The sequence below is a fragment of the Euprymna scolopes genome, chromosome 18 (assembly GCF_053919585.1).
Source record: "Euprymna scolopes isolate OS-2025 chromosome 18, ASM5391958v1, whole genome shotgun sequence".
Lineage (NCBI taxonomy): Eukaryota > Metazoa > Mollusca > Cephalopoda > Sepiida > Sepiolidae > Euprymna > Euprymna scolopes.
This window is the reverse complement of record NC_136499.1, coordinates 26,023,429-26,051,204: the sequence shown is the minus strand read 5'-3', so window position 1 is coordinate 26,051,204 and position 27,776 is coordinate 26,023,429. Positions and strand designations below refer to the sequence as shown.

Sequence of the window (27,776 nt, the reverse complement as noted above, 5' to 3'; positions counted from 1 at the left end):
ATGGATTTTGTTTTTGTTTGTCTTCTTTTCACAAGTTGACAACTCCTCGTAAGCGTAATTGGCATCGAATCATTATACTCACATACTTGTATTGAAAATCTGTCTCAATTCAGACTTTATTCGTCGCATCAATTTTTACAGTCTTTGAAATGCGGATTGATTATTCATATTATTTGGATTCTTCGGACTAATGGTCTCATCTTAAGTCCAATTCACCCAACGTTTCAGTCGATGTAACCTCCGACCTTCCTCAGGTGTATTTTACCAGACTCAGGAATTTCTTTGTTGAACCCAGAATTTCAAACGGAATCTTTCATTGAAGCAGCATGCTCTTGTTCTGTCAGTCACAACTGGTTAGAAGTCTCTAGTACGAATTTTAGGAGCATTAAACCTATTTTTGTTTTTAGATACAAATATTACTATTTATTACTACATCTTTGGAATGACAAAGGATTTGGTAAAAAAAATAGAACAAAAAAAACCCCACTTATTGTAGTGTTTATAGGTATTCACCCCTCAAAAAAATTGAATTCAAAACACATATGGGGAAGTTGTCTTAAGCCACCATGTTTGATCTTGGAAAGGTATTTTTGACAAGATATACTTGAGGAGGGTTAACAGTTACATTGACCAAAACGGGATGAAAATGACACTCAAACGTAATTTTTTGTTTTACAGCTGATGCTATTGTCTGGTGCTATTATACATTGCCATAGGTAAATTTAATGCAATGCATGTAGAAACAATGGGCATGCTCTTAAAAGACGCCTGTGCAATGCTTAATTTATAGTGAATGTTAAATATCGAGATTTAAGCACAAACCATCTAATATGCAAAACAGTTGCTTCATCGTTGCAATACTTTTTGATTATCTTGGATGAACATGTCCAGATTTGGAATTGGCTACTGTATTTGTGTCTGCTCCCCCTCACAGAGAATTTGGTTTGTTATGAACTGATGATGATTTACTGCATCAACTTGAGCATCACTATTAAAAACATATTAGTATGAGAGAATTGTGCCCATCTGGTTGTCTGACATATTTTTGCCAATAAATTATATTAGATAGCTTATGTTTGCCACACTTAAAATATTGTATGATACATTTTATGTTTGTTGACCATCTAAAATATGAGACGTCCTGTTTGCCAATTATACAAAATATATGAGACATATTATTTTAACTGACCATATAAATTATATAAGAGATCTTATGTTTGCTGACCATATAAAAAAGTAGTTTGACTACAACATGAGGTTTGGTCTATTAAGGGTATGAGTATGCCTTTTAATTCTAAGCTGATCATCTAATCTGGGGCTATGTACCATATGGAGAAAGATCCGTAAATGAATAAAAAGAAAGAAGTGTAGTAATACTGTCTTACTTAGGATGCATTCCTACACACTGAAAAGGAAATACTTAATTTAGTGCCATCCATATTTTATTTTTGGAGGCATCGGCACACAATCTGATCTATAACCACTTTTTCAATTTTCTTATTTTGTTTTTGTTGCCAGATATTCACCTGCTATTTCCAACACTCCAACCAAGAGATCTTTTTATGATTCTAACTGTCCCTTTAAGTGTAATTGTTTGTATTTTTTTTTCACTTGATTCACCGGGTATGGTTTCCAGGTAGTTTTTGAAATTCCTTTTCCCGACTTCGGTTGCTTCTATAATTACTGGAATGGTGGAGATCTTGCTAAGATTTCTATTTTTTTTACTGTTGTACATAAGAACTTGGTTTTTCGTTATCTTTTCCTTCTCAGCTCTGATTAAGCCAGCATTATTATGCACACTGACTTTAAAAAAGGTTGCTCCTTTCTCCTTCCTTTCCCATATCACTATATCAGGGTTATTAACTCTGTTTTCTAGGTATGTAATTATAGGAATTGCATAGTCATAGTGGATGGTATATTACTTATTTCTAACTGTTCTTTCTGATATAGTTCCCAGAACTTGATCGTATACTCAATATTCAACTTTTTACAGATGGTCTATTGAAGATATTTACACACTATATTGTATTGCATAGCAGACGTCCTCCAACAGAAACTTACAAACTCAGGTGGCTCATACTCTCTACTTCTGTGTGACAGAATGAGTACTTATTGTCATTGCTGAGACCGCTCATCTTTTTAAAGGCATTGGTCATCAAGCCTTGATCTTGGGCAGCTATTATCGTCCTCTCTTGACCATAGTTAAGTGATCCTCTTCTCAGCCAGTCTATATATTCTTTGGATAGTTCATTCCAAAAATATTTGGCACACTGCTACTGTATTAGGGACACTTTCTGAGCTCAGTAAAACTGATTTTGTATGGTTGACAGTTCATCAGATGCTGGCTTAAAAGCAGTTCTCGGAAAACTGTTGAAAAGTCTGCTGGAAAAAGTCTCTGGCCAAGTCTTGAACTAACATACTTGATTCTTTCCCATCTGGATATCTGATGTAAGAAAATCTATCCATCAAGTCAACCTGAGCCACTAAGAGATCGTTTGAATCATCTCTTGACCATAGTTAAGTGATCCTCTTCTCAGCCAGTCTATATATTCTTTGGATAGTTCTCATGGGTTGAAATAAAAAAAGACGTTTATATGCTGTACAATTTATTAGAGTACATAACAGGGACTCCTTAGAATTAAAAACCTGTGGTAGGACCTATTTTCAATGTTTATCTGGCAGCTTGAGTGGTTGAGCCAATTTGATTGTTTTCCAGCTAGCCTATACATATAATTTATCTTGACCATAAGGCATCAAATTACTGGTAGCATTCTTTTTACTAAGTAAACAGTCCTTATCTGAATGTATATGATTGGCATTCCACTTGGACTAAAATTGAGTGCCAAATAATTTATGCATTGAATACAGGGTGCAACAATAAAATTGTCGCCATAGAAAAGACAACATGATTCCATTTCCATTTGATGAAAACCGGTTTTCGTTTTTGTTGCATCTATTAGTTGGTCAGTTGTGTACAAATCTCAAGAGTGATAGGAGCCTTCTATCATGTCTGAAAGTGACACAATGTTCAATGAGCGAGATCAGGGATGCGCTGCTGTACAACTCCTTCTCTCTACTGATCCAAGTTATGACAACAGAACCATTGCCAGCACCCTCAAAATGCATCGCTGGATTGCCACAAACAGTTACCAGCCACGGTTATGGTTTTTGGTGTGGTTTCAAGTGATTGCCACACCATGCCACCTCACATCTTCGAACTCTGCGTGAAAGTCAACACCAAAGTGTACCTGGATGTGCTGAAGAGTGTGATGATCCCCTAGTGCAATCAGGTGGCTCCTAGTAGACCCTGGGTGTAGTAGCAGGACTAGGTGCTGGCTCACAAATCCAAAGAGACCCAGACTTGGCTTCAGAAGGAGTGCTATGACTTTGTACCATTCTCTCACTGATCCTCCTCCTCCCCCGACCTGAATCTGCTGGATTACTTTGTTTGATCATACATTGAGAACATCACCAACACCACCTCCTATAACATCAAAGTTAGTCAGATCACTGCGTATCTGCCAAGTATTCGCCAAGTTCCTGTCGGCGCTTGTGGAAAAGACATGCTCCCAGTTCCGGACCCATATGGAGGGGAGGCTGAAGGTGGCTACATTGAATAGATGTCAGCTCTACTACATGATGAAGTTACCTAAATTGATTTTTTCAATAAAAGTTTAAAAATAAAAGCTGTAGTGTTGTTTTCTTTAGGGTGACAACTTTATCATTTCACTCTGTATAAGAATGGAAAGTCATTTTAATTTTAGAAAAGTGTTAAGTTTGCAGGTTGAAACAAGTAATGTAGCAAGCAATACAAATGACGACTCAATAAACAAAGGTAGATCAAATAAGAAGTGTATTAGGAAAAGGTATATTTACAGGATATTTACATAATGGTGTCAAATAAGAGAGTCTTTGCTGGAGAAACATATCTGCTCTCGGCGGCCTTCGGTGGCTTCTGGTGAACACACACACAGATTAACTGAGTCTTCCTATTTATGTGTAATTACTATCCACATATGCAAATGAATGTGTGCCCCCACAACAAAAAGAAAAAAGAAATGTTGTTCCAAACAAAATGTCAGTATTATTCCAGAACAGTCTTGCAAAGAAAGACTAACAGCAGAGTTCTTTTCTGTGTTAAGACAAAAAGTTATGTGCAAGGATTCTAAAAGATTCAGTACATTTTATGGGGTGATTCCGGTTTCTGATTGGTTGGTAGCAGTGTGTGGTTCCATCTGATTGGTCAGTTCTTATCACTCTATGAAAATATAAAATAAATAGAACCTTCCAATTTTTTGTAACCATACCCTCATTATAGCAAAAATATTGCAACAGGAAATTGTCAATGTTTGCCAACAACGACCAACACATATCGATTGAGAGGTGCTGTTTAAAGAATCCTTTAAAGTTAATACTGATCTGTTTTTTTTTTTTATCAATATATCTTCAGAGGGTTGATAGAATCGGATTTGAGTTGAAAAGTAATGATTCCTTCATTACCCAAGGTGTACGTGTCTTCAGATGCTTGGATTGCATATTTTTTCATGTAATTCCACAGGTCAAAATATAGCAACCTACTGATGAGCAATACATGTGATTTGAAATGGCTGAAACATCATTAATTCTTCCAAGTCAATAATCAACACCAAAGAATAATTCACGATTCTTCATTGATTTACTGTTTTTTCATATTATTGTACATAAATGCTGCAAATCTTATATTTATAGTTTGAAGCTATGTAGGGATAAGAGATGTTTATATTTCGGTACAGCTTTTCTCTCCCTCATTATAGCTAGAGCTTCTTTCTCAACAATGTTATATCCTCTTTTACTTGCTTGGAGTGATCTTGATAAGAATGATATGCACCTTCAATTGTAGCTAAATATGGCACAGTCAAAAATATGGCACAGTCAAAAACATCACAATCAAAAACTGAAAAGGAATCATTTCGTTTTAAAATCCATTTATTATTACCCATGTAAACTTGTTAAAAGCACACTTGAAATGCGTCAACATTATGTGAGTAAACGACATCAAAACAAAATGGCAACTGAATTTGACCTGATGTTGTGTGATTTCGCTTATTCAGATAATGTTGATACATTTTAAGTGTGCTTTTCTCAAGTTCACATGCATAATACTAACTGGATTTTAAATCTTAATAATTCATCATTTAATAATATATAAGCAAAAAGAAAATCATAAAACCATTTTTAATGTCTATATGGATTTCTTTCGTCACATTCTGCTCTGGCAGCAATCTTTAATGTTTGCCAAATCCTTATTGCAATAGATTCCAAACAAAATGGGCACTTGGATCTTTCACAATGAGTTCCAACAAGTAGCCACCATTTTCAAACATAACTTTAAGATATCAAAATAGAAATTCCTATCCAAGAACAACATTACAAAAGGTCCTTTCTAATAGTCCAACGAATGGAATATAATATAATAATATAATTTATCGTTAAACCCAGTTTAAAACTGACTACAAATCCATTAATTCGTTTTGTTTGCTAGTTCCTATTTATTTGCCTTTTCATGAGTACGAAGTTAGATACGAGATCTGTTTTTAAGTTGGGAAAATACAGCTCCCTGTATTGGAACAAAATTAAAAATTGTTTCAGTCTAGAAGGACTTCTTCACTGACCAAAGACAGAATAAAGTGTAGCATCAGAACAGATACTACACTTTGTTCCTCACCTGATGTCTCCTTTCAGCATTACCATAGTTACTCGTGTGGGGAGAAAGTATACTTAGGTGGTAAACAAAGACCTGATCGGAGATAAGTTTCTTTGGAAGTCAATTTCTTTAAAATACTCGTACGGACATGAGACAACAAATTCATGAATTTTTTTTGCCGACAAATTTTTCAAATGTACGAGATTAGAATATTTAAAGTTCTATTTTGGCGTCGACAGTAACAGCATGACAAAGTCCTACTGCTATGTCTGTAGTATCTACAGAAATACAAGAAACCAAATGAATCCTAACATTAGTTATGTGTGATGATCTGCATGCTTTCTGGTAATGCTGCTGTTTATTACATTGATGGCAAATCACGTCAAATGCATTGTTTATGGTAAGGTATAATACCACAGAAAAAGCAACAGGTTATCCTACCGGTGTTATTATTTAAAGCTGTAGAAAGTGTTCTTATAAGCATTTTTATATCTTTGGTTGAACATAGTAACAAAAATGGTTTGGTTGTTTTCTCCTCTTTAGTGCTTCTGTCTGTTTAGTCACCATGTGGTCACATCGTCAATATTTTTTTTTTTTTTTAATTTTCTTCCTTTGAAGATTGTAATGCTTGGTATGGGGCAGACAAACCAGCTGCCAACATTGCCCTGCTTTTTATTGAAACCAACCGAGAGCTCTTTTTAGTATCCTAAAGTGCAATTGTCTGGATTTCTTTTGCACTTGGTTCACCAGGAATATTAGTTAGGTAGGACTTCAGGTTTTTCTTCATAAGCCCTGTGGCCCCTATAATAACTGGTATGATTGATATCTCTCTAAGATTCCAGTTTCTTTTCATATCATACATGAGACCTTGATATTTGGTCTGTTTCTCCCTTTCAGCTCTGTTCAAACCTCCATACAGCAATGGACGAATTAATGAAGGGCGAGATGCAAGCCACATTATTTTTGTTTGCATCTCTTATTTTGTCTTTTAGTCCTCAGATTCCATGAGTGATGTTCTCACAAAAGAGGGAAAATTGTTGTTTTCTGATTTGGAATCTATTCATCTAACACTTATCATTGCTAGTTTTTGACCTTGAAGTTATTTTTTTTTAGCTCCTTACATCAAGTGGCTTTATGCCTTGTCTGGAGCGATTTAAAAAAACAAAAACAAAAGAAAACATCCAGCTAGTTCTTGTTCATGAGTTCTCTGGAGATTCATGTTTTTATTTTCAACTAATCTTTGATTGCTGGTGATGTTATCCTACGACTTGTTTAGCCATTTTGTCTTTGAAGTTGCAGTCTTCCCTAATCTTTGAAAACCTTGAAAACATTTCTCAGTTGGTTCCTGTTGTCTTTGTTTCCATATAGCAAGCAGATGATGGGTAAATACATCATTTGTTTTGTTAATATATATATATATATATATATATATATATATATATATATATATATATATAATTTTTTTTCATTCCATTTTCACCCCAAACAAGGCACAGTGCCACTTTGATGTAGGGGGCTACTATCGGGGGCATAAGTTGCAGGAATACTATGTAGGAAGTTGAGCAGCAAGATGTCCATTCACATTACACTTGAACTTCTGTATGTCAGTACAGTTGGGGAAGGAGGAACTCCGAAGGGAGTTCCAAAGTCTAGCAGTTCTGGGGAAGAAACTATTAGAGTAGAAGGCTTTCTTACATCTAGAGATCTTTACCATGTTGGGGTGAGATTTTGCTGTTTGTTGGGGGTATTTATGTCGAAGGGGTATAAGGACTTATATATTAAGTCCATATGGTTTAGTGCTGATTCAATATCGCCACAGCATTCAACAAATTTGAGAGTTAAACAGCTTACATAGCTAATCCATGCACCTAGTTTGTTGGGAATTTTTTTCCTATATTTATGTACTGTTATCCACATTTACACATGGGCCCATATGTTGTATGAAGTTTACACTGCAAGGAACATAGGACAAGTAATAACTCAAGTCTTTTTTCTATAACCACAACATTTTTTGGTTATTTCCCAAATAAAACGTGATTATGCTCCTTCTCTCTGATCTCTGTTCTCTCGATCGCCTTCTCTGACGCCTGTCCTCTTGAATGTCGTTTTGAACGTGCTCATGAACATTCTCCTCTGTCTGTTTGACACGTTCATTTTTATAATCTTTTTTGACGTCATTTCGCACTTTGTATGCTGTTGCATAACTATTGAAAAAGTACACCAATGTTGCGATTCCAACATGATGGTTATTATTTTGCTGAATAAATTATCGAGAATAAAGATAAAAACTCTGAAGATGAACTTATCCAAGCTTTACTCAGCAAAGCATAAACAGGATTAGAATCGCATTTGTGATAGGTATCTCCGAATGCAGATGACTGCTGTAATCCAAAGAAGGGTCTGTAAAAATGAATATGGACGTCGTAAAGGAGTCTCTTAGTATCTGTCTTATTTACAACATGGTTTTATCACAAGTTTGGTATTTTAATAATAAAGTTAGAAATAATATTCTTCTTCATTACTTAAATGAGTGTTGATCCATTTTTCTTTTAATAGTAAATAATGCAAGTTAACCAACCAATATCGCCAGTCAAGATATTTTTTTTTACTAATAATCAAGTTTGTTAATAAGATTTTGTAATTCTAGTAAAATATCTCGTTGCGCACTTCATGTTTTTTTTTTGTTTTTTTTACTTTGAATCATAAAACTGGAATGTGTTGAGGTCAGAGAAACACATAAATATTGTGTTAGTGATACAAATTATGGCCACTTCGGCAAACCTACAACAGCCTTTTTATTAAAAGATTATTATTGTTCCCTTCATTTTACTTCAATTTTGTTTTAAAAGAAAAAACTTGACAATTTAGTGTGAGACAGGCCTCCAGGGCAGAACCATTGTTTTCTTGTCATAGTTGAAGCAATAAATGAAGTTAAATAAACAATTGCATGCACACACACACACACACACACACACACAACTTATATATATATATGTGTGTTTGTGTGTGTGTGTGTGTATAAGTAAGTTTTGAAAATACAGTATCACACAAAAAACGAAGTCTGCACCTGTCATTTTTTCAAAAAGTGCGAATTTAACCTAACTTGAATGTAACTGTTTAAACAACCTATACCTCATTTGATTCACCTTTTATTCCTCTATGATTTTACCTGTCTATATTTGATTTTTAATTAAAATATCCTAGTGTTCATAGCAATTTAAAAAATCAGCCTCAAGTCGAGAAGGCAAAAAAAAAAAACTCCGTAGCAACAAATAAGCTTAAAACCAACTTAAAATATCCACATTTTAGGCAACAAAGCATCTCTAATCATATTTGTTGTTATTCCAAGTTATATAACATAACATTTAGTTCATATGCCTCGCCTTTCTCTTAATGATTGTCAGGAGCTCATTTATCTCCACCTTTCTGGTTTATCCAATCAAGAAATTGGCTGCAGATTGAAATGTGATGAGAAAACGGTATGAATGATTGTGCAAAAGCACCAAAACACTAGCAGTGTTCGTGATGCCCCTAAACTTAGTCATCCCAGAGTTACTTCTTACAGGAAAGACAATGCTATCAAGATCCACAGCTTCAGAAACAGATTTGTTCCCAAATTCAACTACAATGTAATCATGTTAAAAAGTCCTCTCTTTCTGCAGTTAAGAACAGATTGAGCGAATCTAATTTACGAGACTGTGTTGCATGATGCAAACAGATAATTTCTGTAAAGAACAGAAGGTGCCATCTGGACTTTGTTAGATGCAATGAAGATCATATTGGTCGAAAGTAGTTTTTAGTGATGAAAGCAAGTTTAATTCGACCAAGTATATTAATATGTTGACTGAGTATTTTCTACCCTACTTTGGCTGGAATTTGGATGATAATCCCATCTTCATGCAGGATAATGCTCCCATTCACACAGCTGGCAATGTTAAGAGGTTCCTGGAAGAGCATGATATGCTGTGATTGGATTGGCCTGCACAATTTCTATACCTCAAGCCTATCGAAAATGTGGTATTACATCAAGCAACAACTACGCAATGATAGAATGTCAAATCTGAAAGAACTTTGGTCAAAAATTAAAGAGAAGTAGGATGCCCTTTAATCTGAGTATTGCTGCAGATTAATTCAAGGAGTGTCCAAAAGATTGTAGGCTGTCAAATTGTAGGAGGGCTAGGATACTAAATATTAACTAGTTCATTGTGTTCCTGTTGCATCTGTGCTGCATTAATGTTTTAAAATTACATTCAAATAACAATTATGAACAGGTTAAATGATAGAGGAATAAAGGGTGTATCAAATGAGGTATAGGTTGTTTAAACAGTTACATTCTATTTAGCTTAAATTTGCAGTTTTGGAAAAAATGACAAGTGCTAACTTTCTTTTTGGCGCCACTGTATATATGACAATTTAGCTATATATATATATATATATATATATATATATATATATATATATATATATAATATGGCAAATAAGCTACACAGAATTTTCCGCATTTCATCCTCATGAAATTTCTGAAAATTCTGCATAGCTTATTTGCCATATTTTCCAAATTCACTACCTAGCTATACTCATGTATTGAGCACTGTTGAAGTAAATACTGAAAATAGATATATAAAATAATATATATATATAATTATTCCAGGTTAATACAAGGTGTCCACAAAGTCTGGCTACATTATGTAGCCAGACTTTGTGGAAGCATCCTGTAGATTATGTAGCCAGACTTTGTGGGCATCCTGTGTATATATATATATATATATATATATATATATATATATATATATATATACACACAAATAGCACAATATGAAAGTAAAGCAAATTATACTTGTTATTCATTTTTTTACTTAAACATTAAGGTATCGCTATACAGTCATGACTATATTTCAGTTAACTACAAGATAGAATGATAAAATTGTCACCCTAGAAAAGATGACATAATTCCATTTCCGTTTAATGAAAACCAGTTTTCTTTTTTTGTTGCAGACCGTCTACTAGTTAGTCAGTTGTGTACAAATCCCAAGAGCGATAAGAGCCTTCTATCATGTTTGAAAATGACACAATGTACAACTCGTGCTCTCTACCGATCTAAGTTATGATAACAGGACCATTGACAGCACCCTCAAAATGCATCACTGGATTGCTACGAATAATAGGGACATGACCGGGGGTGATGAAAACAAAGTTTCCGGCCATGGTGATTGTTTTTGGTGTGGTTTCAAGTAGGTGCCACATCATGCCACTCACATCTTTAAAGTCAACTTGAAAGTCACTAAAGTGAACCTGGATGTGCTGAAGAGTGTGGTGATCCCGAGTGCAATCAGGTGGCTTCTGGCAGACCCTGAGTGTGGCAGCAGGACTTGGCGTCGGCCCACAAGTCCAAAGAGACCCAGGCTTGGCTTCAAAAAGAGCGCTACGACTTAATACTCTTCTCTTACTGACCCCCCTCCACCTCCTACAACCTGAACCCACTGGACTACTTTGTTTGGTCATACATCAAGAACATCATCAACATGACCTCTTACAACACCAAAGTCAGCCTGATCGCCGCCATCTGCTGAGTATTCGCAGAGTTCCTGGTGGCGCTTGTGGAAAAGGCATGCTTCCAGAACTCGGCGGGCATTTTCTTTTTAGGCCACTGTGTCTATACATTACCCCCGAACGTTTATCCTTGAGTAGCTATTAACTAACACAAAAAGAAACCGGCATTAAATAACTCAAATGAACTGATAAAATCAAAACAAACAAGATCATAGGACAGGTATTATAACTAGTATTTGTATATATTTATAACATTTTTTTTGTCATTGTTGAATTTTACAAAATGTGAAAATTCCGATGAATAGAACTTTACATTCTTTCCCAAGTTACCATTTCAATACAAGCCAATAAAAAAAAAATCTTTAAAAGCTGCATTTGAGATTTTGACAGGATGCTTTATCACTTGTTTCATTCATGTTGTCTTGAAACAAAGATTAGTTGGATTTTGATTTAAGGCATTTTTAACTTTCGCACAAGTTGTAAAGAAAGTTCGTATCTGAGTGACTCATCAGGAGCATTAGCATTTGCTATGTACACAAATACACCGCCTGTATAAGAGACAAGTGCACGGCTATAAAGAGCGATTTCTTTATAGGATGCCATGTCACACATTTCATGCTAGGGACTCTTCTAAAAGACAACTTTAGTTTTAACATGAAAACGAAATTGATAAATAAACTCATTATGAGATCATGTTAATATGCTTTTTATACTAATGAGTTAATAAGGCTAAAAGCCACTTGAAGATAAGGATTAATGAGATTGTCAGTTGGATGATGAATAATATTATTTGAGGATTTAAGACAATAAATGAAATATCCAAAATCTGATTACCTAGTAGTATTTATTGACATTAAACTTGAAGAAAACCATGTTGCAGTCTTCAGAGAAGCAGTCCTGTGGTAATAACTTCCATTCAATTTTAGCCATCTATTATACAAAAGAGCGTGTGTGTGTGTGTGTGTGTGTGTGTGTGTGTCTGGATAAAAGTCAAAAACTACATAACAAAGACTTGGAATGAATAATATCTAAAAATTAGAAAAAAAATTATTAATTATTTGATCCTAAATTGACACAGATTTCGTTATGGTGTGTGTGTGTGTGGGGGGGAGTCGATTTTCCAGCCATTTCATGTGTGTAGTGTGTTATTAATGTGTTTATTTACACTGCACCTGCTGATGGCAGTCTCCCTTTATTTGGATATTATATCTTACTCTGCCTAAATTAAATGATGTTGCTAGTCTCGGTCTTTTCTATAAACTATTTTTACTCTTTTTCACCCCAAGCAAGGTATATTGCCATTGAACATAAGACACTACTATTTGGGATCATGTATAAAGGGACACTATATAGGGAGTTGAGCAACGAGATGTCTGTTAACATTACACTTGAACTTCTGCATGTAAGTACAGTTGGGGAAGCAGGAAACCGGAAGAGAATTCCAAAGTCCTGCAGTTCTGGGGAAGAAGCTATTAGAGTAGAAGGCTTTCTTATATCTAGAAATCTATACTATGCAGGGGTGGGACTTCGCTGCTTGTTGGGTTTGTCTGGATTACTGGATTCTGTATTAAATAATTCCAAATGTTTGATATGTTACAAAACAACCTACAAACCGATTTTTTCAAGAACTACAGCCTTGTGAAAGGAACTCTTTTTCTTCTGACTGCTTTCCTTCCACATATAACTTTGATCTTTGCAAGATTAAGGCTAATAGATATCTTCTGTTTTTGCAAGAATCATCTTTCGTTATGTATATCCCCACACATCAAGTGACTTCATGTCTTGTCTGGAGTGATTCTCATAAATAAACATCATTCACCTTTAGTTATGACAAATTCAAGTGGCAGCCATAGTGTCGAACATAAATGGTATTTTTCCAACAGATTTCATTTATTCACATTTAACGCTTATTTATATTTCTAACAATCCTTGCTGGTTTACAGACATGGTAGGTGTATGATTAGTGGGTTAGTTGTGTGTTAATGAATTATTATTAACAAGAGTCATAAAAAATTATTAACAAGAGTCATAAAAAATTATTAACAAGAGTCATAAAAAATTATTAACAAGAGTCATAAAAAATTATTAACAAGAGTCATAAAAAATTATTAACAAGAATCATAAAAATTATTAACACGAATCATAAAAAAATTATTTACGATGGACATAAAAAATTATTAACAAGAGTCATAAAAAATTATTAAGAGTCATAAAAATTATTAACAAGGGTCATAAAAAAGTATTAACAAGGGTCATAAAATTTATTAAGGATCATAAAAATTAAATAATGTTTCTAAATTTTTCAGATGAGGATTAATTATTCATATTATTTGGATTCTTCAAACTACTCTTCTCATCTTGAGTGTGATTTTTCAATGTTTCAATCGATGTAACCTCCGACCTTCTTCAGGTGTATCTTGTCAAACTTGGGAATATTTCTGTTTAACTAGGAATCTGCACAGAATTTCGAATGGAACACTTTATTTAATCTATGGGGGTAGCATGCTCACACTCTGTCACGCATGGCTGGGTAGAAGTCCTAAGTAATATGGAACTGTATTTTGAGTTCCGTCCTTACTAAAGATTGAACTGTAACTGACAACTGAATTTTACCGTCCTTTATCCACTACACCATGAGTCCTCGCAGAGTTAAATAGCGTGTGGTATATCTTTATATTAAAGGAAATGATGTTGACAATGATAATTCATTTGCTCCTGGGCAAGTGGACGAGTGGAACAAAAGTTTATGTATCCCCCCACCGCCAAAGTCATCCCTCTTTTAATAAATGCAATAATTTAATGTTAGTAAGGAGGCCTTCACAGCAGCACTACCAAAGGTTAAAATCAAAGTATGAAGAAAAATGGTGTTGATTATGACAATTTTATTGCTCGCGGACAACACCAAATAGAACAAAAGTTATTGTTACCCCCACATCTTCCTTACTTACCAAATATAATAATGTAATGTTGGTAGGAAGGCCAAGAAGTACCATTAGAGTCAAAGTATTCATGTGAACTCTGACCTTCTTTTGTTTATCTACAGTTACATTTTCATCTATATTTAAATAAGATTGTTGCATATATTAATTGGAATTCATTATTGAGATGAGTTTTATTTATAGTAATTTATTTATTGCGGATTTTTATTCTCATCTTAATCTCATCGTGAAACAGCAACTAATAAAGATGAGAATAAAAATCCGCAATAAATAAATTAATAAATAATACTCATCTCAATAATGAATTCCAATTAAGATAATATATATACCATTTGGTACGGACCCGATGATGGAAGATCAGATAATAAATAAACGTCGATTTATAAGATAAAAAAATCCAACCTTGATCACTCTTCGGGGCCTGTGGCGCAGTTGAGAGAGACATTGAATCTCTATGGTTCCAGATGAGCATTGTCTGAAGATAGTGGTTTCAATCCTACTCAAAGCTGGCAAAAACGTGGTGAGACGACAATAACTACAGATGGCAGTGATTGCTGAGAATGCAGTTGGGAGATTCGAAGTTCCTATCCGTTGCGGTTACCACCTGACGAAGGCCAGAGGAATAGTTCACTGAAACGTCGTCAAACAGCAACTAATAAAGATGAGAATAAAAGTTTGCAATAAATAAATTAATATAAGATTGTTGCAGTTTATTAATGTAGGTTGATGAACGGATAATTTAGACATTGATTTTTAACTTTGTCAATTTCTTTTCTTAACTACAACAATTACTAATTACTTTAAAAATTAAAAAAAAAATTCTTTTTTTTACAGAAATTCTTTAAAACTGGTTCTGCGAAATCTACTGGACCGTTTACTGTTGCTGATATTCCAGCTTATTTCTTCAAAATTCCTCACAAGGTAAATATTTTGTTTATTTAAACTTGTTACCTCTGACTTTAATGACAAATTAGTTGGATGACAAACATCAATGATTTCATTGAGTTAGAATCATAAAAAAGTCTAATCCCTTTCCTTTCTAAGTTTGATGGATGATTTTATAAGTGGGATAGATGCTGGTTTTGTTCAATGCAGTTAAAATCATCACACCTCCGTACTGTACATACATACACACATCGCAAACAAAACTCACGATTCTGAAAATCGTGCTCTTTCTCTGAAAGCAGACTTTTTATTCAAGCTGGCATCATCTTATTTGCATATCAGTTACAAGATTTCACGTTACTCTGTGATCCCCCCTCCCCCAATGTATTATATCAGGCATGGTCACTATTTTTGCTTTTCTTTTTTAACTGGACTGTACATGCTGCACAAACTCCTTCAGAAATTTGAGATACATCTATCCTGCACACTTACTACTTGTTATAAAAGAGTACAAGGCATTTTATCATTCTTTTCGCATCAACTGCTATTGTAAAAACTATTACTCAAAGTGAGGTATCAAGTGTGTGTATTCCTCTAAATAAAATAAGCAAAAAGGAGGCTGAGCAAGCCAAGTGTCCAAATATACTATGGTGGGATAGCCAAAAGAATGAAGTATTCAGAATAGCTAAATAGATGAGAAAGTCAGATATGGATTTTGTTGGAAAGAAGTGCATTCGAAATAACAATGAAATGTTAGCAACAAATGAACAGGACAAGATGAAACCTTGGAAATGCTATTATGAAAAGTTGTTGAATACTAAGTTTTCATGGAATCAAGAAAATCTTGAAGTTGTAGAAGCAGTATTTGTTCCAGCTATAAGACTTGAGAAGCAAATAGTATGGGAAGCTGGGAGTAAGATGAGGAAAGATAATGTTGCAGAAGCTTTAATTGCTAGCAACAAATGAACAAGATAAAAGGGTTGCTTGGAAATGCTATTATGAAAGATTACTAGATACTGAGTTTCCATGGAAATGAGAAAAACTAGGAGTTGCAAAAGCTGCATAAGGGTCAGCTATTAGTATTGAGAAAGAAATGGTATGGGAAACGGCAAGAAAGATGAAGAAGGATAAGGTTGAAGGTCCCTCAGGCGTTGTTGCTGAAATATAGAAGATAACAATTCTTCTCTCTTTGTAAGAAACAACACTGGTGAAATATAAGGACTAAAGAACAAAATAAAGGAAGATTTGTACTTTGCTTTATAGCAAAGAACAAGAAATTTGTTAATGTATATCTTTTTCAAGAATAAAATGGATGAATTCAAAAAACTGGCTTGGAAGTTAGATTCTTTTAGGAATTTTTGCAGGAGTCAGAATGTAGCATAATGGCCAAGAATAATTTTTTCAGACCATCTAAAATATAAATCTCACCTGTCTGTTTAAATGTATGTATGTATGTATGTATGTTTGTATGTCTGCCTAAATCCTTCAGGGAGACTAGCCGCCCTCCTCACCAAACAAGTCTGGTGGGGGAACCAGTTTAGTTGCCGGTGACCCGACCATGATGCAGGTAGTACTGGGTTACATGGTACCAGAAGCACATGACATGACATGACCTGACATAAAGGATTAAAAACAAGACCTTCCAAAGGGCAAATGAACTCTTTTTCTGGGTCAACGGCCAACTAGCACCGTGTATATTTGTGTGTGTGTATATGTGTATTGGGGTGGAGAGGGCTCCCCCAAGCCGTGGTGAAGGCAACCTTTCTAGGAGAAGCAAATCTCTGATTTAAAAAACCATAAAGCAGAAGACCATTACCCGCATTAAGCTGGTCTGCAGTTTAATTTGTTGCTGGCTATCTTGCTCTTGCTTGTTGCTGGGTATCAACATTTTGAACCGAGAGAGAGACTTAGCTGTCGTACAAAGCTAAGACTCTGTAACATCATATTTGTATAGATACTCCCTCAGGCATTTGGGCTCATGGATTTTAAATGTCTGAGGGAGTGGCACTCGTCTGACAAGACGTTGCAATCATCATCATGTCTGCCTAAAACTTTCAAAAGAGGCGACGGATTTTCATGCGGTGTTTTGAAGCTTGTACGAGCCCTTCTAGTCTCGCACAAAAACACGCATTCACATCTCAAGCCATTTTTCTTGTCATACACATACACGCACACAAACATGTGCACACGTATACACACGTAGATATATTCACGTTCGCATACATACACTCCTATTCATGTGCATACACACACACGCTAATGTACGCACATGTACGCACACATACGCGCACACGTACGCACACATGGGCAACGTCACTTCCCCTTTGAAGGAAATCCACACATGCGCAAAAGACCACCGGAAACAACTATAAAAGCAAGAAACATAAGCTGTTTCCTTCTTTTCAATTCGGCTTCCGACCTGAGAGGTCGACGGACCAACCGGTCCCTTTCAGGGCGCGTGCGCCTGCGCGCCTCACGCCACCTGCTACAATGTATGGGGGCAAGAGCCAACAAATAGTATGTACACCTTACACACTTTCTATCTCCATGGCCTGGATTGACTTTCTCTCTCTCTCTCTACAACAATCGACTTTCCCTCTCCCCAGCTAACAGTGAGAGACGCACGCCAAATTGGATTGACTTTCTCTCTCTCTCTCTCTCTACAACAATAGACTTTCCTTCTCACCAGCTAACAGTGAGAGATGCACGCCAAACTAAACACGTGCTGTACCCTTTTCTTTCATTTGTTTCTTCGCAAAATAAATTCTAGTTCGTTTAATTCAATTTAACACGTTGTTTGTTTCTTCCTTAAAACAATTCATTTTTTCTATTTTGCCACACCGCAACAAACCCGACGTGAGATGAACACGCATTTCTTTCTATACCCAAGACCACCACAAGCTTAACTATTCGGACGACAAATATCGAAAAATTGGCTAAAAACATTAATTCCTTCAATCTCAACTGAGAACTTTTCTACAAAGAGGGGTCGCTTTTTTCGCTGATATTTTCGAAAGTCATCTCCACTTTTCAATTGACTAGCCTTAATTTAAACCTTCGCCACTTCTGATTTGGTGATGGACGTAACGGCAAAGACATCACATTGTTTTTTCATGTTCTTTTCCTTCTTCGCAGTACAGGTTCGAGCCTGCCTGCCTGCCTGCCTACTACCACTTTTATTTTTTTTGCTCAACACACACCTCCAAACACCCGGGCAACGCTGGGCACCCAGGCTAGTTACAAATATAACTAACAATTCTCATAGCACAGATCTTGTTGACATATCCAGTTGTATTAGTAGTAACAGTAGTAAGAGTGGCGACTGTGTTTAAAAGTTATCTGCCTTTTTTTCCTTTTTCTTTAATAGCAGTTAACATGTATATTTACCTTGCTATCTCTCAGCTGTGTGTAGAGTTGCTTTGTCTCTTGCTATTGCTTTTGTTTTTGTATCAGTGCCTGTAATAGTTGTCTCATCATAGTAATAACAACAGCACATATTCATTTTGATGTTTTGCTATTTTTTTTTAAATTGCTTTAAATTGGTCTTTATATATTTTTCTTTGCATTTAATATTTTCAGTAGTTCTCTCAGTTCCTTGTCATTGATTTTTGTTCTGTCTTTCAAGCAAAACTCAATAAAATAGTCTATTTTTGCCATGTCACATTTAACTGATTTCCTGTTCATTGTGTTACTTTCTTAACCTTAATTTCTAATGGAAATTCACTATTTATGTAATCTAATTTCCAGTTGGAAATTTCCTTTCTACTTAGTTTATACATCCCATGTACAAGATTCATATAGAGGATGTGGATATTTTTTCAGCTGATTTTTTACCTCTTATGCAAACATGCATGGATTTAAGCGACTTTATTGTTGAGACTGTCATTATAAATCGTCCCAAGTTAGCATTTTTCAGAGCTAATGAGTGTCCTGATAAGAAAAATGTGGATATTGATGTTCTGGCTGGGAAACTAACGTCTTCTTACTAATGAGATGAGGATAACACTATATAAGAATGGAATTTCCAAATGTTACCAGGGGTGTATGCATACTGGAAAAGAAAAAGAGAACCATCAAAATCGTTGCCGAGTACAGCATAATCAAATTGACACACTGGTTCTCACAAGATCATGAAAGTTAAGTAATATTGAGCCTGGTCAGTAGCAGAAAGGTGACTATTTCAGAATATTAGATGCTGTATATCATCTTCTCTGGCCGAGATATACATGCTATTAGGACAACATGTGAATTTGCTATGTCCTTGAAACTTCCTCCTTTGGTGGAAGCTGGTTCACCGCTCAGAGTGAATACCATGTATTAACCAACTAGTATCACAACAGGATAGCATAAAAAAGAAAAGAGAGAATGAACTACTGCTGTATGTGATGAATGCAATATAACTTCAGCTGTTTGTTGTCAACCACCATCTGGACAATCTTATGGCATCAAAGAATTGGTCAGTATAATGCTACACTTTTATTCATTTAATTTTTAATTTTTTTTTATTTATGCTTAATTTCCTATTTCAGGATGGCAAAACCAAAAGAGTCGGCAATCCTTTAGCCAAAGATTACATCAGCAAAATTGAAGACGGTACTTTGATGGCTTTTGCTGGTAATGACTTTGCTGATGCTGCTTTGCGGATCAGTAAAATGTGTTCCTATTGGAAAAACAATCAGCAACGAATTGAGTAAATATCCACATATTTATTTCTTTTTGATTTGGTTACTAATTAATTTTATAAAATGTAATTAAAAAAAAGAAATTCTACTTTTAATGGTATTTGGGTTCTTGTCGTTTTTGATTTGGTTACTAATTAATTTTATAAAATGTAATTAAAAAAAAGAAATTCTACTTTTAATGGTATTTGGGTTCTTGTCGTTTTTGATTTGGTTACTAATTAATTTTATAAAATGTAATTAAAAAAAAGAAATTCTACTTTTAATGGTATTTGGGTTCTTGTTGCTTTTGATTTGGTTACTAATTAATTTTATAAAATGTAATTAAAAAAAGAACTTCTACTTTTAATGGTATTTGGGTTCTTGTCGCTTTTGATTTGGTTACTAATTAATTTTATAAAATGTAATTAAAAAAAAGAACTTCTACTTTTAATGGTATTTGGGTTCTTGTCGCTTTTGATTTGGTTACTAATTAATTTTATAAAATGTAATTAAAAAAAAGAAATTCTACTTTTAATGGTATTTGGGTTCTTGTCGCTTTTGATTTGGTTACTAATTAATTTTTTAAAATGTAATTAAAAAAAAGAAATTCTACTTTTAATGGTATTTGGGTTCTTGTCGCTTTTGATTTGATTACTAATTAATTTTATAAAATGTAATTAAAAAAAAGAAATTCTACTTTTAATGGTATTTGGGTTCTTGTCGCTTTTGATTTGGTTACTAATTAATTTATAAAATGTAATTAAAAAAAGAAATTCTACTTTTAATGGTATTTGGGTTCTTGTCGCTTTTGATTTGGTTACTAATTAATTTTATAAAATGTAATTAAAAAAAAGAAATTCTACTTTTAATGGTATTTGGGTTCTTGTCGCTTTTGATTTGATTACTAATTTTATAAAATGTAATTAAAAAAAAGAAATTCTACTTTTAATGGTATTTGGGTTCTTGTCGCTTTTGATTTGGTTACTAATTAATTTTATAAAATGTAATAAAAATAAGTACTTCCACTTTTTTTTTTAAGTTCTTGACTCTGGTATAAAATGCCATGATTATTATAACTGTTGATTCAGTCTTATATCCATTTCAAGTAGCATCAGATTACATTATATAAATCAATCTCGAATTCATAGATGGTAAGCTATTATATTAAGGGCAGTTTTCTGTATGTATGACCAGTTAAAAAGTCTAAAACTACAAAATAAATAAATAAACACCACAAAGTTGGTATATTCTTGATAAGTGTTGCCCCGGATGAATAATATATAAAATTTAGAAAAGATTTTGCTGGGGAAGAGGGGGGGGTTAAAATATAGTATGTACTAAAGGAAAGTAACTCCTTTTTTATCAAGGAGTTACTTCTCTTCATTTGACTCGTTCCTAGACAAATCTATATAAAGGAAATGAGTATGTGTGTATGTTCAGAGAGAGGAATGGGCAAGGTGGAAGAGAAAGAGGAGAGTGAAGAGATATTAACAATATAGATTAAAGACAGAATGCAGTTCATTTGTATTTCAAAACATCGCATGGTAAACGCTTGTCACACAGATTTTAATCCATTAATACTATGATTAAATGGAAGAACTGTGTTTTATATTATGACTTGAATAAAAGTTTGTTGACACAAGTCGAGTATTATGATTCATTTGTATTCTTAAATCAATAGAAAAAATAATTTAATTATGCATCGCTGTTATCTAAAAGGACCCATATCTTTATTATATATGAACTTTTTTTAAGATAGTAAAAGAAAAAGTAAATATCTTTCTTTAAATTCTTACACATATATGAATATAGACCTTATTTCATAAATGTACTTTGAAATGAAGACATGTAGTTCCATGATATGAGTTAATATACTATGTATAGATGTATGAAATATGTATGTATATTTGTTGTGTAGGTGGGGTGATTTATATATTCCTGTGTTGTGCTTATATAATATGGCGTGTATATTCTATGTGTGTGTGTGTGTGTGTGTCACATACATAGTCTATAAGGAGATCTTAAGACACATGCCTTTTCTCCTTTCTTCGGTCGGTGCCCCCCTTGTGACAATCCAGAAGATATCTCACTACTGATGCAATTCTCTATCTGTAAAGCCAAGTACGTCCAAGGATGGAGTACTGCTGCCACATCTGGGCTGGAGCTGCTAAAAACAGCCTATCCTGCCTTGACAAAGTACAAAATAGACTTCTTGGCTTAGTGGGGAATTCCCTTTTCTTTTCCCTGCAACCTCTCTCCCACAGAAGAGATGTTGCGAGCCTGTCGTTGTTTTATCGTTATTTCCATGGCAAGTGCTCGTCTGAGCTCCAATCTCTCGTCCCCCTCTCACCAATCTTTCATGAAAAACACCCATCTAGTTGAAACCACTGTCAATAATTTTCCCCACTCTTTATCTGTGCCTAAATCAAAATGTAGATTCCATGAACAAAGCTTCTTCCTTAGAAGTGCACACCTGTGGAACTCTCTTCGGTTTGCCGGTTTCCCACCTGACTACAATTTGGATGTCTTCAAGGCCAATATAAGCAAATTCCTGATGAATCGCCCACTTAATTAAGACACTTTATCAAATCTCCAATACTAACGATTATTACGATACTATCCCATTGATTACTGTACACGCAATAACCCTTATCCCCGAGTGGCTTCCGGGCCTTGATAAGTGGTGACCTCCATGTAAAAAAAAAAAAAAAAATTCATGCATGCTCTCAAAAACATGACTTGGCTATTATTATTTGGACACAACCTTTATTCCACATTTTCCAAATTCCTGGGAGGGGGGACATTTGCATCACTGAATGGATTCAGATCTTTTTCTTTTCCGTTTTCTCATCTTGACTGCAAGACTTTCTCATTCTGACTGGCTAATTCTAGTCTGACTGAAGAACTCTTTGACTATCTGACTGACTAAGAACGCATGTGTATCCTCTATTTATGTTAAGGTGTATATGTTAGATGGTAACATTCCATTAACCGATTCACACTCAAAATGCACTGATTTGCCTTGTGACTCCTGCTAGCATGCAGGTGCAATGCATCATCAATCAGTTTGAAGCCTGTTATTCTTTACCTTCCGAACTATCTGCACTTAACTTGAACACAAGCAAGTTGGTTCAAGCTAATACCGCATTAACCGCATTATGAAAAAAAAAATTATTGTCACACAACATATTTAATGCCAGATAGTGTACTTACTTGCCATTTGTTTTGCTCTACTTGATTTTTTAACATATTTTCCCCCTAAAGGTAATATTTTTTTTTCCAAGAAAAGGAAGTAAATCTATCATGTATGAATAAAGAGCTACATCGTTTTTATTTACAAAATGCTAAGTTTCTCTTTCTAAGGGAAATAAATCTTTAACAGACGAATACAGAGTTACTTCCCCTTTCCTTTTAACAAAACTGAATGGTAGCTATGTAAAAATGAAATCAAGTATATAAATTATTTTCCAGAAAGAATTCTCCAATTTTATTGTTCTTAACAAAGTTGAACAAAATAAAATGACCATTTCAAATGAAATATTGATTTTATAGGATGGATGTTATCGATAACAAAAATAGAAAATCTGACTTTTAAGTTATTATATATGAAAAAAAGTTCGAAAAATACATAGGAAATTTGTACAATCTGTGGAAACGTCACAATACCTTTTACATCATAATTTACTGTTTATAATAAAATGTCTGTTAGAATTCGTCCTATTAAGAAAAACAATGACATTTATCTTTGTACAAATTAATTCTCATTGTAAGCCAAATATTCTTTGAAAAATAAAGCAAATATATCTCGTCTATATTTATTTATTTATCTATTTAAAATTTAATTCTTCTATATAAATAAAACAGTAGGTATATGTATGTATTATAAAATAAAGCACTCAAGTGTTACTTTTTCTACTCTTGGTTCTGATTCCAATAAATTCAACTCCATCACTCATTATTCTGCTGTCAAAAATTCAACAGCAACGTTTAACACTCTGTTCTCTAAACTCTTAACTTCAAAATGCGACTCACTGCTCACAAGACTTACTTCTTCAACACACAAATGTAAATATCCCAGTCTTTCAAAACTCAGGTTATTTTTATTCCTAACCAGAGCATCTCATTTGCATATCACGTGACAAACCTGACAAACTCCTAGCCATATAAAGAGAACAGTGGCCATTATTTTTCTTTCTCCTCCATTCTTGCAGGCTGCCCCAGAACAAGTTTGTACTCATTTTTAACATCTTTGGTAACATTTCAAACATAATATTCGGTCCTGGATATGACCTTATACTATATCAGATGGTGAGGCCCCAGCTTGCGAGCTTTGGGGAGTGTGGAGCTACCCTTTAATTGCCATTGTTCTGACCCGGAGTGGTAGTACTTGTTAGGGTCCCAACTATGGGTTAAATAGAAACCGACCTAAAAAACAACAAATATATTCTATTAAAAGTTTTCTTCAAAATCACTGGATTCAGCATTAAATAACCCAAAAAGGGTTGATATGCCGTAAAACAAAAACAACCAACCAAACAAACAAACAAACATAATATTCCAAGACTAAATAAGATCCTCTCAGCATGGACAACGCACTGGCTCATACAATGAATGATACATTTATTCCGAACTAAATCATTTAATCACATGTATTACGGGAAATAGTAATCATACACTAAAAATGGTTTGCTTGGATGAATGAATAACGCATGAAATATGTCAGCAAATTGAAATGAAAACTATTGATTTCAACTTACTGACATATTTCTATTACCTTTTTGCATAATGTTTTGGTTTTGATTCTAGCTAATGGAACCCAAGTCATTTTTTAAAACTTTTGAAATCAGTACTATATATTAGGTACAATATAATATTCAGTAGAGAATTGGATTTGTAATAATAAATACGAAATCTGCATGAAATAAAATATAGTTGAGCATATTTTATAAGTGGGCAATATAAAATAAAAGAAGGGTGAACTTATAGGTTCACCCTCCTTTAGCCGGGGGACCAAAAAATATTCTGTCTTCTCATCAGAAAAATAATTGTCAGCTAGATATCTTCAAATCAATAAAACGAAATTTTGAAATGTATCTATTTAAAATTATATTTATTTTAGTCAATGACAAATTAATTTTAAAATCAGATTAATCACTAGGACTGTGACAACAGCATATTTTTTTCATTGTTTTGACTCTCGAGTATATATTCGACACAGTTTAACACAGTTAATCAACTGAGAACCACATCAGTCTATATAAAAAAAACATATAAGATATTAACTGATATATGCTCAAAAGTCAAAATAATGAAAAGAATATTCTGTTGTCACAGCCCTATTAATCACCAATCACCATCATTTTTTTTTAATATGTGTGAAAGGTGATAACGTACGTATGAATATGAAATGCCTTCGTGTATTATTACAGAGATGAAACTAAAATGTACATTCTTCGCCTGTTTCAGATTGTTTTTCTCATTTTGGTTGCTGCCATTTTAAAAATGTGTCGGCTGTTGTACCCTTCGGCCTTCTCCTGATGCTTTTTGTAGTAGTCTAGGAATTTCGGACTGAACTAACTATGACAAAATAGGTTTGAAAAGGACTGGAGAGTAAAACGTCTAAAATGTGAAAACGACATCAACCAAAATGAAGAAAATAGTTTGAAACATGAATGATATCAGGCAGTTGTTTAATTTGTATAAAGTATGAAGAAAATCTTTGTTCCTTACTTTTTTGGATTATCTGGACTACTGTCTTCAATTTGTGTCTTATCTTCATAGTGTTTTGGCTAATGTAACCTCTGACCTTCTTCAGGTGTATCCTGTCGAACTCAGGAATCTTTCTATCAAATTCGGGAATCTGCACAGAATTTTGAATGGAACTCTTTATTTAATCCATTTGTTTTGTCAACCATGTAGAAGTCTTAAGAAATTCATAATCGTATTCTTAGTATCGCCCGCACTGAGGTTTAAAACTTCAACCTCTAGAAGAATGTTTTTACCTAGTATTTTATCCATTATGCCATGGACCCTTGTGGACGATTCTAGTATGAATTTTGGGAGCCTTAAACCTATTCTTGTTTTTAAATGTACAACTTTGCTTCACTACTTATTACTATATATATATATGTCATCCACATACAGTACTGTTTCGTTGTATCACAACTCATCAGTGCGACTAGACATACACCTTTCCCCAGCCGTGGATCGAACCTACAACTGTCATGTTGACAGTCGACAGCACTAACCATTGGACCATGAATCAGTGCTGTAAATATTTCTCTTCGAGTGTGTGTTAAATCCACACCCGCCTGTCATATATATGTGTGTATACACTAGCAGGGAGACTCGACGTTGTCCAGAATTGAATGAGGATCAACAATTATTCACAACTTCCAATACTTTTATTGTCATCGAAGTTAGTGAAATCATCCATTTTTCAATCAAATCGATTGATTGCCTGTCCTAGTGGGGGACCAGCTGTGTGCACTGGAAGGAAGCTTCACATGTCTGTTCACAATGACATAGTCCACAATTCATTGTAGTCTATATTGCACTGTAGAGAACCTACTGTTGATTTTATAAAATTTATGTAATGGCTTGAATTAAAATAAAAAATGCACAAGTCAGGTATTATGGTTCAATTATGCTCTAAACAAAAACAATTATTTTGAATGCACTCTTGTTTTATCAAAGAACCTACTCTTGATTATATACACCAGGCCATTCTATTTGTGTCATGATAAAAGTTCTCAAATTCATTTGTTATGTTAGGGTGTATAAGGATGTTAATTTTAGTCAAAATCGGACTGTTCCTTTAATCAAATTTTTTCAATTATCGATTTTTTATATTTATTGGAGGCATTCCGATACCAAACCTAAGAACACTCTCAGACAGATAAAGTACATTTGGGTGAAATTGAAAAAAAAATTGGTCCAGCCATATTGGAGTTCATAGGAAACAAACTCTCTCTCTCTCTCTCTCTCTCTCTCTCTCTCTCTCTCTCTCTCTCTCTCTCTCTCTCTCTCACACACACACACAGTGCCTTTTATATATAAGTAAATCTATCTATCATATATTACAATTAGGAAGGGAAGACTTTTATGATTCATGATTAAAAGTAAATTTGTATATATATAAATATATATATCTTCTCTCCAAAAAGGTGGGAATGAAGGGGGAGCAGGAGAGGAAAGAAAAAAGAATGGGGAGCCAGCTGACCGGTTTCGACCCTCGCTTCTCAAAGCTGTATCGAGGGAATTATTTTAAAATAAAGAATGAAAGCGATTAAAATAGCGTTTTATTAAATTTACGGGGGAAAAAAAAAAGAAAAAAAAAAGTGGGAAAACGATTAAAATAAAACGGCGTTATGGACGAATACCCTAGAGATTAATCACGTTCAAACCCAGGAGGCATTCCCTTTGTTTGCAAAGAGAAGGTTTCCTGAGTCGAACGTGAATGGTCTCCAAGATCTTGAGATGGTATAAAGAATGAGCACGACTAATAATGGTAAAAGAGTCCGTGCTAAAGTTTGCTGCACAAGACGGGTTTTTTAAGTAAATGATCAGTAATTGAAGACCCGTATGTGTTAGTAACGACATCAGTTGCCCGGTAGGTTCCATTCCTAATTTTACTGGGTACATGTTGAATTCTTCCACATACTAACACATACGGGTCTTCAATTACTGATCATTTACTTAAAAAACCCGTCTTGTGCAGCAAACTTTAGCACAGACTCTTTTACCATTATTAGTCCCACCTTTTTGGAGAGAAGATATATATATTTATATATATACAAATTTACTTTTAATCATGAATCATAAAAGTCTTCCCTTCCTAATTGCAATATTTAAATTTTGTATCTCTAAAAACATCATGAAATATATATATATATATATATATATATATATTTTATATAGTAACTTTTCTATTGTTAATAATTTTAAAAAATATCTCATTTTTGCAGATCACAAATGGTCGTCTGGTCTAAAAGAGCAGAGTTGCCTTTAACAGTCACCAGGTAAGTTGGTGAAAAAAAAAGGTGGAAATAGTGATAA

At 34.2% G+C, this 27,776-nt stretch overlaps 1 protein-coding gene across 3 annotated transcripts in view; it reads left to right on the top strand.

Moving 5' to 3' along the window:
• LOC145297542 (DNA polymerase subunit gamma-1-like) overlaps positions 1–27,776 on the top strand; it is a 231,559-nt gene that overhangs the window by 128,357 nt on the left and 75,426 nt on the right. For all 3 annotated transcript variants that reach the window (XM_080143503.1, XM_080143500.1, XM_080143504.1), the window contains 3 exons: positions 15,007–15,093; positions 19,587–19,747; positions 27,686–27,739. In XM_080143503.1, coding sequence (XP_079999629.1) covers positions 15,007–15,093; positions 19,587–19,747; positions 27,686–27,739 — 302 coding nt within the window. The remainder of the gene's footprint in view (positions 1–15,006; positions 15,094–19,586; positions 19,748–27,685; positions 27,740–27,776) is intronic.